The sequence below is a fragment of the Leuciscus leuciscus genome (assembly GCF_965113295.1).
Source record: "Leuciscus leuciscus genome assembly, chromosome: 19".
In the NCBI taxonomy this organism is placed as follows: domain Eukaryota; kingdom Metazoa; phylum Chordata; class Actinopteri; order Cypriniformes; family Leuciscidae; genus Leuciscus; species Leuciscus leuciscus.
Genome location: NC_138743.1, coordinates 37609076 through 37625015, shown reverse-complemented (window position 1 = coordinate 37625015; position 15940 = coordinate 37609076). Strand labels below are relative to the sequence as shown.

General features: G+C 41.6%; 1 protein-coding gene across 19 annotated transcripts in view; it reads left to right on the top strand.

Moving 5' to 3' along the window:
* epb41l2 (erythrocyte membrane protein band 4.1 like 2) overlaps positions 1–15940 on the top strand; it is a 103651-nt gene that overhangs the window by 36163 nt on the left and 51548 nt on the right. For all 19 annotated transcript variants that reach the window (XM_082147880.1, XM_082147876.1, XM_082147879.1 and 16 more), the window contains exons 3-4: positions 449–847; positions 5742–5942. In XM_082147880.1, coding sequence (XP_082004006.1) covers positions 449–847; positions 5742–5942 — 600 coding nt within the window. The remainder of the gene's footprint in view (positions 1–448; positions 848–5741; positions 5943–15940) is intronic.

Genomic DNA, 15940 nt, shown 5'->3' with positions numbered 1-15940 from the left:
CACTAGTGTCTGAACTGATTTGACACTAGTGTCTGATCTGATTTGACACTAGTGTCTGAACTGATTTGACACTAGTGTCTGAACTGATTTGACTCTTCAGTGTCTGAACTGATTTGACTCTTCAGTGTCTGAACTGATTTGACTCTGATTTGACTCTTCAGTGTCTGAACTGATTTGACTCTGATTTGACTCTTCAGGGTCTGAACTGATTGGACCCTAGTGTCTGAACTGATTTGACTCTGATTTGATTCTGACTCTTCAGGGTCTGAACTGATTTGACTCTGATTTGACTCTTCAGTGTCTGAACTGATTGGACACTAGTGTCTGAACTGATTTGACTCTGATTTGACTCTTCAGTGTCTGAACTGATTTGACTCTGATTTGACTCTTCAGTGTCTGAACTGATTTGACACTAGTGTCTTCAGTGTTGCATGTGTCGGTCCCGCAGGAGAGCCGGAGCGCGGAGCCGGAGAGCCCGCAGGAGGAGTCCTCGTCTCCCGATCCCAGCAGCCCTCCTGCTACCGGCGGACAGAAGAAGAAGGAGAAGGGCATCTCTCGCTTCCTGCCTCCATGGCTTAAACGACAGAAGTCACAGAGCCAAGACCAAGCCTCAGAGAGCGCAGAGCAGAGCCTGATCCTGAAGGAGGAGGAGGAGAGTGAGCCGAAACACCAGCCGGACGGAGCAGGAGCCGCCCCGAGCACAGAGAAAACAGAGGAGGAGAAGGAGGTGAAGGAGGTGAAGGAGGAGAAGGAGGTGAAGGAGAAGGAGGAGAGCAGGCCAGAGGAGGTGCAGCTGGAGGAGAACGAGAAGGAGGAGGAGAAGTCCGTCGGCAGTGCTGACACACAGGTGAGAGCCGCTGCTCATACACACACGGGACACTTTTACTCTTGTCTTTTTCATCAACAGTGCTGTAATATAATAATCATCATCATCATCATCATCATCATGATGTGCATGAAGAGCTCGTTTGATAAATTCAAAGCAGTGAAGAGACTCAGTGCCCTGTACTCTGTCTGAAGAGTAAAGCAGTGATCTACACCTGAAAGCCTGTCACCCTTGACCCCAGTCAGGTGACCTCCTCGCTCTGTCATCTCCAGTTTCACACAGGCTGAATCCCAAATCGCCCCCTATACCCTTAAACAGGGCGTTATTTGAGGGGTCAGCCATTTTGTAGTGGTGTCAGAAACCATAGTGGACGTTATCGAATAACGCAATAAGTGTACAACCAATGTAAACTCAATGGCTGTCTGAATTCGCTGACTCGCTCCTTCAAATGAATGGGTTTAGTGGACTAACGCAGGGAATAGTGATTTGAGGGTTTGTTTGTCACACACTTAACAGTCTTCCTGCAGTTTGTTGAACTCTGGCAAGTGAAGGAATTAAGTCATAAGTATTATAATTTAATCTAACGTATCGCATCAAAGTGACATCAGCAGTCTAAACTCACGGCCTTTATTACATAGGGGTGTCGAAATTAATCGTTTCTGCGATGCATCGCGATGCAGACGAGGAGGATTCGGTATCGGTTCAGTAATAGACCATAACCGATTATAATGTACTGGCGCTTTTCTGACATTTGTCGTGTACGTGCTTTGTCGCGGTAGCATACATTGGCAGAGGGAGGCGAGACGCGAGTGATTAAAAATGCTCCAACTACTTTAAAAGCCCACATCTGGGCTTTATGAACAACCTGGTAAGCACGACCTGCAGAAGACACACGCTGTGTGCGCTCATGTCACGCACAAATAGAATATGCAGGAGTTAATACCACTAACTTGATAAACCACGCTAGCCGTTTTCACCCCGAGCTGTTAGCGCCTGGCAGAGTCTGACTGCTTTAGAGATGCGCGGATGAGCAACGTCACCCGAATCCGCAGTCAAAACTAAATCATCCACCCGCCCCAATAACTTACTCTGATTTAAGTATCCGCACCCGATGGTCAAACTACAATTATTCTGTTACGCGTGATTATAAATGGATGATCGTCACTTTCTATTAGTTTGCGTTAGGAGCTGCGTTTACAGATTTATTAAATTCATTTGGGGTCAAGCAAAACGTCATCGGACCAACACATCGTCTTAATCATACACTCGATTTAATTATATCACATGGAACCGATCCAACCGATATAGATATCATTCCACAAAGTGATGAAGTCACTGATCACTACATGGTAACTTGCATATTACGTACTGCTGTAATATGTCATGCGGCGTCGCGTTATCGACCAGGCAGAACAATCCTCCCATCCACCATAGATAATTTCTCAAATTGCTTATCTAATTTGTCTCAGCTGCTGCCTGAACCCAAACAAACAGATGAACTAGAAGAACTAACTAGCACTATGAGCACCATTCTCTCTAGAACATTGGATGTGGTTGCACCTATTAAATTAAAAAAGGTCAGAGAGAAAAATAAAGCACCATGGTAGAACAATACTACGCATGTTTTAAAGAGAGAAACCCGTATTTTAGAGCGTAAATGGAAACAAACTAATTTAGAGGTCTTTAGAATCGCGTGGAAAGACAGTATGTCACGTTATAAAAAGGCCCTAAAAGCGGCCAGGGCTGAGCACCTCCGCAAACTAATAGAAAACAACCAAAATAATCCAAGGTTTTTATTTAACACCGTGGCTAAACTAACAAATAAACAGACGTCACCCGAACAAAATATCCTGTTACAGTTCAGTAGTAATGATTTCATGAACTTCTTCACTGAGAAAATAGAAAGCATCAGAACCACAATTGTAAACGTTCAATCTTCAATCGCGCCTTATAATTCAGCTTCAATTATCACCCCGCAAGATCAATTACAGTGCTTTACAACTATAGAACAAAAAGAGTTAAATAAACTTATCACTTCATCTAAAACAACAACATGTTTATTAGACCCTATACCAACTAAACTACTGAAAGAAGTGTTACCTGTAGTGGAAGAGCCTCTCCTCAATATTATTAACTCGTCTTTATCTTTAGGTCATGTTCCAAGAACATTTAAACTGGCAGTTATAAAACCTCTCATTAAGAAACCACAATTAGATCATAATAATCTAGCAAATTATAGACCCATTTCAAATCTTCCATTTATGTCTAAAATATTAGAAAAAGTGGTGTCCGCTCAACTGGGCTCTTTCTTGCAACAAAATGATATCTATGAAAAGTTTCAGTCTGGATTCAGACCGCATCATAGCACTGAAACTGCGCTCGTTAAAATCACAAATGATTTACTTTTAGCTTCTGACCAAGGCTGTATCTCAATACTAGTTTTACTTGATCTTAGTGCTGCGTTCGGTACTATAGATCACACAATACTCTCAGATCGACTACAAAATTATACTGGTGTTCAAGGACAAGCACTAAGCTGGTTCAAATCATACCTATCTGACCGCTACCATTTTGTCTATTTAAATGGAGAAAAATCGATCATAACTCCAGTAAACTATGGAGTGCCGCAGGGATCTGTGTTAGGCCCTCTGTTATTTTCAATATATATGATGCCACTTGGAAATATTATAAGGAAACATGGAATTAGTTTCCATTGTTATGCTGATGACACTCAAATATATATTTCATCAAGGCCGGATGAAAACGCTAAATTTTCCAAATTGACAGAGTGTGTTAAAGATATAAAAGATTGGATGACGCGTCATTTTCTTTTATTAAATCCAGACAAGACAGAGGTAATACTTATCGGTTCAAAAAACCGCCCACAAAACCTCGCACAATACAACTTTAACATCATAGGATGTCCTGTTACTTTATCCTCTACAGTAAAAGACCTGGGTGTTATACTCGATTGCAACCTGTCTTTTGAAAATCATATTTCATATGTTACAAAAACAGCCTTTTTCCACCTTAGAAACATTGCTAAGCTACGTAATATGCTATCAGTTTCTGATTCAGAAAAGTTAGTTCATGCATTCATGACCTCGAGACTGGATTACTGTAATGCCTTATTAGCTGGTTGTCCTGCATCCTCAATAAACAAGCTACAGTTAGTCCAAAATGCCGCCGCTAGAGTTCTTACGAGATCAAGAAAATATGATCATATAACACCGATTTTATCATCACTGCATTGGTTACCTATAAAGTTCCGTATTAATGACAAGGTATTTGCTACTGACTTATAAAGCCCTAAACGGCTTAGCTCCAGTCTATTTAACGGATCTTCTATCGCCCTATAATCCATCGCGCTCTTTAAGATCACTAAATTCAAGGCTTTTGGTCATACCTAGGATATTCAGAACCACCAAAGGAGGGAGAGCATTTTCACATTTGGCTCCAAAACTCTGGAATAGTCTTCCTGATACTGTTCGTTGCTCAGACTCGCTCTCCCAGTTTAAAACTAGATTAAAGTCGCATCTCTTCAGCCAGGCATTCATATAATCCCACAGTTCAAACTACAATCCGGCCTCTAGCTCATAAATGCCAGAGGAGAACTGGCCCCCGACTGAGCCTGGGTTCTCCCAAGGTTTTTTTTCTCCATTAGGTCACCTGATGGAGTTTTAGGACACCATTAGGTCACTTGATGGAGTTTTTCGGTTCCTTGCCACTGTTGCCTTTGGCTTGCTCAGTTGGGGATATTTTGGGGATATTTAATTTAATTTTATCAATCAATAAATTCCTCTTGAAACAAACTTTGTTGTATTATTTAAATTGAATACTGTGAAGCTGCTTTGATACAATCTGTATTGTGAAAAGCGCTATACAAATAAACTTGACTTGACTTGACTTGACTTTCAACAACGGACTCGGCGACCGTTGATGCGCGCATCTGTAATGGTAACATAATACACTGATGAATGAGCGCTGCTTTTAAATGAACATTTCTTTAAAACAAAAATTATTTGACAGATTTTTCTTTTCTTAATGGCATAAACAAGCTTTACTCCCTTGAAACTTAAACTGGAATGTCACTGTTTCTGTCACTGCAACTTCCCGAACAGGCGAGCGCGCACACATACACACACACACACACACACACACACACACACACACACACACACACACACACACACACACACACACACACACACACACACACACACACATCACTTTTGAAGTAAAATTTTAATTGAGGATGCAGTGCATCGTGATATCGAATTGAACTGAATCGATGACATGATAATCGTAATCGAACCGTGAGACCAGTGTCGGTTCACACCCCTATTATTACACTGATGCTTCAGCTCATCTGTGTGTCTTCCTCCTTCACTGACGCTGGAACAGGTTCATGATGTCGTAGTGACAGCCAGTGTCTGCTGAGAAGCTCAGTCGAGGGAGTAAAAGATGACGCGTTTATTGTTATATCGAAGAGAACAGAAGCATGATGAAAGATGACGATAAAATAAGCAAATTGCAGTGAAATGAGTACGGAAAACAGAACACAAAGTGAACGCCCCAGCTACTCACACCCTTCCCACATGCTGTCCACGCACACACTCACAGGTAATATACACCTATACCAGCTGACCTAACAAACTGGAAGTGAGAATTTCAGAATAAAAGACATCAGCCTGTACCTGGCAGCTAGAGTCATGGTGTAAGATGAACCTGTGTGAGACCGGACTCTAATCCAGATCAGATGTGGACACTGTCAGGCTGGACCACATGCTTCTGGCAGAAAACATCAGCATCCGCCCGCTGACATCATCCAGCAGCCATCCGCTCAGCTGGAAAACATGAGAGCGCTCGTGTGTGTGTGTGTATTAACTCTCTCTCTGTGTGTGTGTGTGTGCAGCCTGTGAGGGAGGAGAAAGAGGCAGAATCGGAAGTGAAGGAGAGCGAGGAGAAGGAGCGCGAGGAGGAGAAGAAAGAGGAAGAGCAAGTGATTCAGCAGGAGACGAGTGTGCTGTCGCCCCTCAGACTCAACAAGAAGATGAAGATGGTGGTGTGTCACGTGACTCTCCTGGACGGCAGCCAGTTCTCCTGCGAGGTGGAGGTGAGACCCTTCTGTCTGTCTGTCCCTCTGTCTGTTTGTTGTGGTGTTTTGTGAAGTCTTTGGTGTCGCATCATCACTGTTGACTCTAGGTGAGGGGTCAGCTGACTGGTCATTCAGTGCACTGCTCTAATCCTGTCTGTCTGTGTTTCACTCTTCTTTATTTTATGATAACTCCGGATGACAATAATCCTGTTGTGTGTATGGACTGGAGATGAGTGTGTCGCTTGGATTTGAGTCTATATATACTCTGATAATCTCCAGCAGTGCTGGTGAAATCTGACATGCGCGCATCATCTTCCCTCATGAGCGCCATGGCAACACAACTCATCATAACTATCTCTGTCAGCAGTGTGTGTGTGTGTGTGTGTGTGTGTGTGCACTAGTCTGAGCAGCATGCGTTGTTAATGAAGCTGATGTAAATGGTGTGTGTCCACCAGCCCCATACACATGTGTTTCTTATAAACATGACAACCCTTCAGTGGAGGAACTAGACATTCATATAATATAATCAGGGTTTGAAATGAACATCCGCCAACCCACCAAATCAACTGTGGCGGTTAACGCTGTCACGTCACTAGCCAGTTTGGTGTTACTTATTATGTTTACTCACTCTGCTGAAACTGAAATATGCACGGCTGCACGGGCCTTCATAACGGTGTGTGTCCACGGGCCTTCATAACGGTGTGTGTCCACGGGCCTTCATAACGGTGTGTGTCCACGGGTGCGGAGTGAGCAGAACAGAGCGAGCGTTTTTTAGTTCATGCCTACTTCCATAGCAATTAATTAAAAAAGTTTTTTTTAAAATTAACTAATTGCACAATTTGCTGTAATTAATTGCATTTCCCGCAAGATTGTAATCATCAATATTTAAACTTAGAATCACCTAATTAAATTAAACAACAACAGAAAATAGCCCTATATTAAAATAATATTAAACATCAATATATCAATGTATTATTCTTTTTCAATAATCAATCAACATAATCAATTTAACAGATTGTTTATTTATTTGTTTATTTTTTTACTAATTATTCACACACACACACGGAGCGGAAAAGACCCGCTCATGAAAGCTGCGCGAGAATGAAGCCTGATCGCCGAACACGGAGGGGCGGGACGGCATATTTTCAGGCTTTTCAATAGCAGCCGCAACAGGAAGTCAATAAAACGAGGCAAAAAAAAAGGTGCTGCGTTATTTTTATTTTTTTTTACGCGTTAAACATCTCAAATTAATCGCAAAGATTAACACGTTAATTCCCCCAGCCCTAATATATATAAATATATACATGATACAATTTGGACGGGAAGCGTTGGAAGAGGGGGTCTTATATCAGCTTGAAGGGGTTTATTCTGAGATAACAATCAGCTGGATGCACATTATCCCGCTTATTACACGCTACTTGCCACGGTATATAATATATAAGTATATAAGTATATAATTAGACACAAAATATTGATCTGAGTATGAATATTTTATTAGCTCTTTAAACGCAAAGCTTCGCGGAGAGAGCAGTTTCAGCGGCAAGATCAAACTAGACGGACATTTAAGAGATACGGTCATAACACTTAGAAATAATTATGGAGAAATAATTATGGAGAGAAGAGATATTGATTTGAGATTAAATTGTTTTAAAATCGTTTGTATCTTATAATCCAACAGTGTACAAAACAATAGTCACAAAATGGCAGCGGCTGCGTTTGTAAGAAACATGAGAGAGCAAGTCAACGATGGCATAATTAAATAACTGTACACCCACTGTGGACCCACACACAATCATGGACACACTCTAGATTTACTTATCAGTAAGGGTCTAAACATCTCATCGATTGTTATTAAGGATGTAGCACTGTCTGATCATTTCTGTATTTTCTTTGATATATTGATCTCTCCTGCCACTGAAGCTAGATCTGAGTCTGTCAAGAAGAGATGCTTAAATGAGAACACTAGTGTACTATTTATGAAGGCTATATCCTTAACACCAAGCATATCTGCAGACTCTGTTGATTTTCTCCTTGATTCTTTTAACTCAAAAGTTAAAAGTGCAATTGATGATATTGCTCCTGTGAAAGTCAGGAAGAAGAGTGGCAGACAAAAAGCACCTTGGAGAAACTCAACAGCAGTGCAAAATATGAAAAGACAATGCAGAAAAGCAGAGCGCATGTGGCGGAAGACAAAACTTGTAGTCCATTATAACATCTACAAAGACAGCCTTCATGCTTTCAATATGGAACTAGGCAAAGCTAGACAGACTTTCTTCTCAAATATTATAAACTGCAATTTAAACAACACACGCACTCTTTTTGCTACTGTAGAGAGACTGACAAACCCCCCAAGCCAGATTCCCAGTGAAATGCTCTCAGACAACAAGTGCAGTGAGTTTGCTTCTTTCTTCTCTGACAAAATCAATAATATCAGAAAGGTGATCAGCACATCCTTGAGTTGCACTGGGGTCAGACAGATCAGACCACCTGAAAAAGTAGTAACTTTGTCTGATTTCAAAAAAATTGATGGCAAAATTTTGGTAGAAACCGTACAGCACCTTAAAACATCAACATGCGCTCTTGACACACTTCCCACATCTTTCTTCAAAAGTGTGTTAAACAGTTTAGAAGCAGATCTTCTAGAAGTGGTAAATGCCTCACTTCTCTCTGGGAGTTTTCCAAACTCCCTGAAAACTGCAGTTGTCAAGCCCCTCCTGAAAAAGAGCAATCTGGATAAGACCATATTAAGCAACTATAGACCGATCTCAAATCTTCCTTTCATAGGCAAGATCATTGAAAAAGTTATCTTCAATCAGCTGAACAAATTCTTAAGCTCGAATGGATACTTTGATAATTTTCAATCTGGTTTCCGACCGCACCACAGCACAGAGACAGCGCTCATAAAGATAATAAACGATATTCGCTTAAATACTGATTCAGGCAAATTATCAGTGCTGGTACTACTCGACCTCAGTGCTGCATTTGACACTGTCGATCACAACATACTTCTTGACAGGCTGGAAAACTGGGTGGGGCTTTCTGGGATAGTCCTAAAATGGTTCAGGTCATACTTAGATGGGAGAGGTTATTATGTGAGTATAGGAGACCATAAGTCTGAGTGGACATCCATGACATGCGGAGTCCCTCAAGGCTCAATTCTTGCGCCACTCCTGTTCAACCTGTATATGCTCCCAATGAGCCAAATAATGAGAAACAACCAAATTGCTTACCACAGCTATGCAGACGACACACAGCTCTACTTAGCCCTATCGCCTAACGATTACAGCCCCATTGACTCCCTGTGCCGATGCATTGATGAAGTCAACAGTTGGATGTGTCAAAACTTTCTTCAATTAAACAAAGACAAAACTGAAGTTATTGCGTTTGGAAACAAAGATGAAGTTCTCAAGGTGAACGCATACCTTCACTCTAGGGGTCAAACAACTAAACATCAAGTCAGGAATCTTGGTGTGACACTAGAGTCAGACCTTAGTTTCAGTAGTCATGTCAAAGAAATAACTAAATCAGCATACTATCATCTGAAAAATATTGCAAGAATTAGATGCTTTGTTTCCAGACAAGACTTAGAGAAACTTGTGCATGCTTTCATCACCAGCAGGGTGGATTATTGTAATGGACTCCTCACTGGCCTTCCCAAAAAGACCATAAGACAGTTGCAGCTCATACAGAACGCTGCCGCCAGGATTCTGAGCAGAACCAGAAAATATGAACATATCACACCAGTCCTCAGGTCTTTACACTGGCTCCCAGTTAGATTTAGGATTGATTTCAAAGTATTATTACTGGTATATAAATCATTCAATGGCCTAGGACCTCAATACATTGCAGATATGCTCACTGAATATAAACCCAACAGATCACTCAGATTATTAGGATCATATCAGCTAGAAATACCAAGGGTTCACTCTAAACATGGTGAGTCTGCTTTTAGCTATTATGCTGGAACCAGCTTCCAGAAGAGATCAGATGTGCTCCTACAGTGGTCACATTCAAATCCAGACTCAAAACACTTCTGTTTAGCTGTGCATTTACTGAATGAGCACTGTGCCGCTGTTCATCCGACTGTACTGTATTGTATTTCATTTTATTTTTCTAAACTGTTTTAATTATTCTTGTTTCTTTTTATTATTTTAATTTCTTCTATGTAAAGCACTTTGAATTGCCATTGTGTATGAAATGTGCTATATAAATAAACTTGCCTTGCCTTGCCTACACAAAATATTGATATTGAGTTTTAATATTTTATTAGCTCACCAAATAAAAAAAATAAAAAAAACGTTCCTAGCAAGAAAACGCTGCTGACTTCAGTAACCCGGATGAGCCTGTTTGTTTTCACCGGTTGTTATCAGATATAATGGCCGGTAATTAAAAAATTTAGTAGCCAAATTGGCCGGTGACTGAAAAAGTTAATTTCAAACCCTGAATATGATATAATATAATAGTTTTGTGTGCGGTGGTGCAGGAGTGTGTGTGTGTGTGTGTGTGTGTGTTCAGTAGCTGTAATAGGATCAGTCATTGTGCTGACAGGAGCATTTAAATGCATGATGACCTCTGACCCTGCAGTGATTTGGTGTGTGTGTAAAGTGTTTCGGAGGACAGATAATTGGGGGCCTGCTGTCAGTGTTAAACTACCAATGTCTGCGTCTGCTGCTGGGTTCCAGACACACACACTCACGCACACTCAGATACATGCACACACACACACTAAAGGAACACTAACAGTCAACGCACTGTAGATACATTGATTTTGGAAATGTACACATTTGTGTGTTAAAGACACACATAAAGACAAGTATATTGGCTAAATAAAACTGTATAATGGATCCGTGCATCAGGTCTTAAAGTGACAGCAGCCTAATATACTCGCTGCCAAATTATGAGATGCTATTGAAAATATCTATATGGCCATTTTCCCCCATGGTATTGATGTCAGAATGGTGGCCTGTGAAGATGCTGGGTGGCTAGTGACTTTGGAAAACCGCTAGCCACAGTGACTGGTGAACAAAGAAGTTAATGTCAATCCCTGGTTATCACTCAATTATGACTATTTACGATTCATTTCATGTATTTTAATACTCTCTCTTTACAATCACTTCAGTTCAGCGCAAGCTCACTCTTCCCAATCTCCCGTTATAATCAATGAAGCTGCACAAACAAGCTCTTTATTACGTTGTGTTTACAGTTTGTTGGTTATAATCCCAAGCATGGAGAACAAAAGCTTTGTTTTGTGTGGTATTGAGTGGATTCGGGCTAACTTAAGTGCCTCTGATCTGTCATTGCTTTCACACACTCAACTGAACATGTCTGTGATTGGTTACAATGATCAATGCTTGAAAAAACACACAAGCCCGCCCGCCCACACACACACACACACACACACACACACACGTTGCACATTTAAATAGAAACGTTTCACACCCTTCACAGAGAGTGCACACAGAATTGCTGCAATAAAATCAATATCCATTACACAATATTTTAATAAATAAATTGAAATTTATATTAAATAGCATGTAAATAAACCGTTAAAGACATGGTGCTCTGCAGGTGTTCTCGTGGTGGTTTAAGTGAGTCTAATGGAGTGAGCAGGAGGTGTTCCCGGCGGATGCTGGAATGGGAGCAGTGCAGGTGAGTGTTGGGATATGATGTTCTGGGGTCTCATTACTGGCCGCTCTGTGAGCTTTCAACAGGCTCGGCTTTGTCCCGTCACCGGAAAGTGCTGAGGCATCACTAAGCGCTATTGTCCTGGTTTGTTCATGCACGAGACGGTGACATGTTTGCTCAGAGATGAGTGCGACTGTCTCCGGGTCGCCCGGACGCATAAGCCGAAGCTCCAAACAAAGCATTCCAGGCGGGACGCTTTATCGGGACAAAGAGGGGGCTCATGACTGCTGGGCGACCCCTCATGGATGTTCGGTGTTTCTGTCCATCCTTACTGCTCTTCTGCTTTGTGTTTCTGGCCCGATGCCAGGATTAATTCTGTTCTCTGGCTGAGACGAGAGCGTATGGATGATCCACTCAGCCAATCACAGCGCATGCACCTTCAGCCAATCACAGCGCAGTGACCTATATAACAGAAGCGCTGTGTTTTTAATGCCGTAAGTGCAGAGATCCAGCCGTGTGTTTTCCTGGAAGCAGAATCCGGATGTGTTAGAGTTCTCTCGAATGTCCTGGTCATCATGAGACTCTCCTGATCAGGGTCGGTCTCCAGTCGAGGGACACACGAGGCCACAGCAGAGCTCACACGAGTGTGTGTGTGTGCTTGACGCTAATGCTTCCGGACGCTCCTTCACAATGACGCTCTGTGATTCCTCCTGTACGTCGCTGATCCTGAATAAACCCTCTTCAAACATCCCATCAGTGATTCTCTGTGACTTTACAACTCCATTATGCATCTTATTGTTCAGGCTGCAGTTGGAGCTCCTTCTTTTGTTCTCATTCATGTCTCTTTCTTTCATCATGTTCTTTTAGGCTTTCACTGACGTTCATTTACTCTCTGATCCATTAGTTTCTTTCATACAGTCTCTCTGTCGCACACAATGTCCTCTGATTGATAGTTTGGCAAGCAAAAGGCCTTTTTAAATGGTAAAGATGGCGATGTGGCATGCCGTCTGTTGCTCTCCGTCTCGTTTTTAAATCTTGTGATTTTATGTCTGTCCCTACTAATTTCGGACTGTGACATGTCGCATGCTATCGACTCAACCCAGAGTGACGTTGATGTGTCTTGCTGATTTCCCCTACCTGCTCACCCACACCTGTGTTGGGATCCCACCGATCTTCCCTGGAGGTGACGGTGTCGGAGGCAAGCGGGGTGGAAGCGCTGCTCCGCTGAAGTCTCTTGCCCGGTCTCCGCCTGTGTGTATTGGACCTGTGCTGGCCTACGAGCGCCGCTTTGCCAGTGCCTTTGCATGGTCTCTTCCCTCGCATCGGTGGCTTCGACCTGTTGTTCCTCTTCGTCTGTGCCTTCACACGGTCGTCTCCTCCCGCCTTCGACACCGTGGAGTGAATCTCCTTAACCTCCGCTAAACCGGACAACACAGCTGGAGGAAGCAGCATGGCCACCCTCTCTGCTTTCCAGCGAGCTGATAATGTTGCCAAACGTAAATACTTCTCAGAGTTGATCCTGTCTAACAGCAATAGGCCCAATTGCCCTATTTTCAATAGATTCTGATCTGAATCCCACTACTAATCAGTTCCAGATATATTTTAATGAGAAGATCTCACTGATTAAATCTCAAATGCCTGTGTCAGCCTATACGCCACGTGATGTCCCAGAGTCTGCTCTTCTATATGGTCTGTCTTTGAGCCTATCTCTTTGGACTCCCTAAATGAGATTGTTGCAACTTTAAAACCTATTAGTTGCTCTCAGGATGTGATTCCCACTACTTTACTTAAGCAAGTATTTCAAGCTATCGGTCCTGATTTGTTGTTCATCATCAACAAATGTCTTCACACCTGGATCGTTCCCGACTGTCTTAAACATGCTTCGGTTTTGCCTTGTCTTAAAAAAAACAAATTTGGATTCTACACTTTTGAGTAACTTCTGCCCAATCTCAAATTCACCTTTTCTTTCGAAAATTCTTGAAAAAGTGGTTTCTGTCTTTTTTTGAATAACAGTATTCATGAGAAATTTCAATCCGGTTTTAAAAATCGTCATAGCACAGAATCAGCTCTCTTAAGAGTCATGAATGATATAATGCTCACCACCGATACCGGGCAATCTGTTGCTTTGGTCTATAGATCTTAGCTCTGCATTTGGCCTGGTCGATCACAACATTCTCATATCATGTCTAGAAGCGTGCGTGGGCTTTCGGGGTACGGTGCTACAATGGTTCCGTTCATATTTAACTAATAGGAGTTGCTCAGTCTGCATCGGGCAACAGTCTTCGTCTGAAATGCAATTGGCCTCTGGCGTTCCTCAGGGCTCTATTCTTGGTCCGGTCCTGTTTCATCTTTATATGCTCCCTTTGAGTTCTATTTGATCTAGATGTGGGCTATTTTTTCATCTGTATGCTGATGACACACAAATTTACGTGCCTTTGAAGCGTGATGAAAAGCTTGCTTTAAAGCCAATATTGGACTGTTTGGATGAACTAAAACGTCTTAATGAGAGCAAGACTGAAATGATCTTGTTTGGTTCAAATGATCGCAGTATTCATGATTTCGATCTCCAAGCGCTGTTACCATACAGCTCTGTATCTGGGGGTCTTGTCTGATGACAACCTTAAATATGATAAACCGATACGTGCTGTGGTTAAGTCCTGTTTTTATCATCTTCCTCTTTTAGCCAGGGTTAAGCCCTGTTTGTCTGCTGAGATCTTTGAGACTGCTATGCATGCTTTTGCAACTTCCCGATTAGATTATTGCAACTCTTTACATATTGGTGTCCGCAGATATGCATCACACGCTTGCAATTAGTTCAAAATGCTGCAGCACGGCTTCTCAAAGGGAAGCGTAAAAATTAACACACTACACTGGGTTTGATCTCGCTTCATTGGCTACCGGTTACATACAGAATTGATTTTAAAGTTTTGTTATTTGTTTTAAGTCTTTGCAGAACCAGGCTCCTCAGTCCCTATCTGAACTACTGCATCCGCCCACAGTCGAGATCACTCAGATCGGGGACTCTGATCCACCATCTGTTCCTAGAACTAGACTTAAAAATAGGAGTGATCGTGCTTTTGCGGTCATCGAAGTTATGGAAACAGATCCGCCCAATCTTTGTCAATTTTTAAATCTTCTTTGAAAACATATCTTTTTTTCAAATTCTTTCAATATATCTTGATTTATAATTCTTTTTTTTTAACCTTAGTTCATAGGTTTTCCATTTTTATTGTCCTTTAATGTTCTTTACTGTTTTATGTTTTCTATCTTATTGTTTGTTCCTTGGCTTTTGAGAAGCGCTTTGGTCAACACCAGTTGTTTTTAAACGTGCTATACAAATACAATGTTGTGTTTTAGTATTATTGTAAAAGCGTCCACTCTCAGCTCGTGCTTAGTGTCTTAATGCTTTGAAATCTTTTATAAAACAAATGTAAGAATGTCTTATGCTTAGCAGTAGTTAAACTGTGAGGGTTTCTAATGTGCACAGCTCTCTCACTGATTTTCTATCGGATTCAGGTCAGAACGTTCATCTGTCTTTGCTGAAGCCATTCTTTTGTTGTTTATGATGTGTGCTTTGGATCAGTGTCATGCTGAAAGGTGAAAGTCCTCTTCGTTCAGCTTTAGTCAGAGAAGGTTTGCGTCTCATAGCCCAGACTGATGGAGAATATGGGAGATGGTTGTCAGAAGAAGCTCTTGTGATGTTGCTGTCGGCCTCTTCACAGCCTCCCTTCCCAGTTTTCTCTGTCTTCTTCCCTCAACTTTGGAGGGACACTTTATTCTTGATGATGTCACCGTTGTGCCATACTGTTCTCCACTTGTTGATCACTGTGCTCAAGTGTATCTAAAGTCCTTGGATGTGTTTTTGTAGCCCTGACCTGAACGATAGCTTTCACCAATAACTGTGTTTACATGGACAGCAGTGATATAATTACTGACCTTTTTCATATTCTGATGAAGGGTTCACATGACGTGTTACGTGTTCCTGTTTTACATGTTATAAAACATAGATTGATTAACTCAAACTCCCACACGACCTTAATAGTGTGATTGAGGTGTGTGTATAATGAACTTCAATATAAGATGTGTATATAATATAAGATATATGTTATAAGGTGTGTATAATGAACTTCAATGAATAAAATAGGATTACTCCACGTTTCTTAATTTGATCTTTAGACGGATAGAGATAATCAGAAATCCCCGTTTACACGGTAGTTTCTTAATCAGAGTATTGTCTTAATCGGCTTAATATCGGAATATTGTTCTCCATGTAAACGCACTGAATGAGATCCTGTTGATGCTTCTTTCCTATTGATGCTGGTGTCTTCATCCTCGTAGTTGTCTCTCTTTAATGCCTGACAGCAGTGGTGAAATCATCACTTCCTCGACTC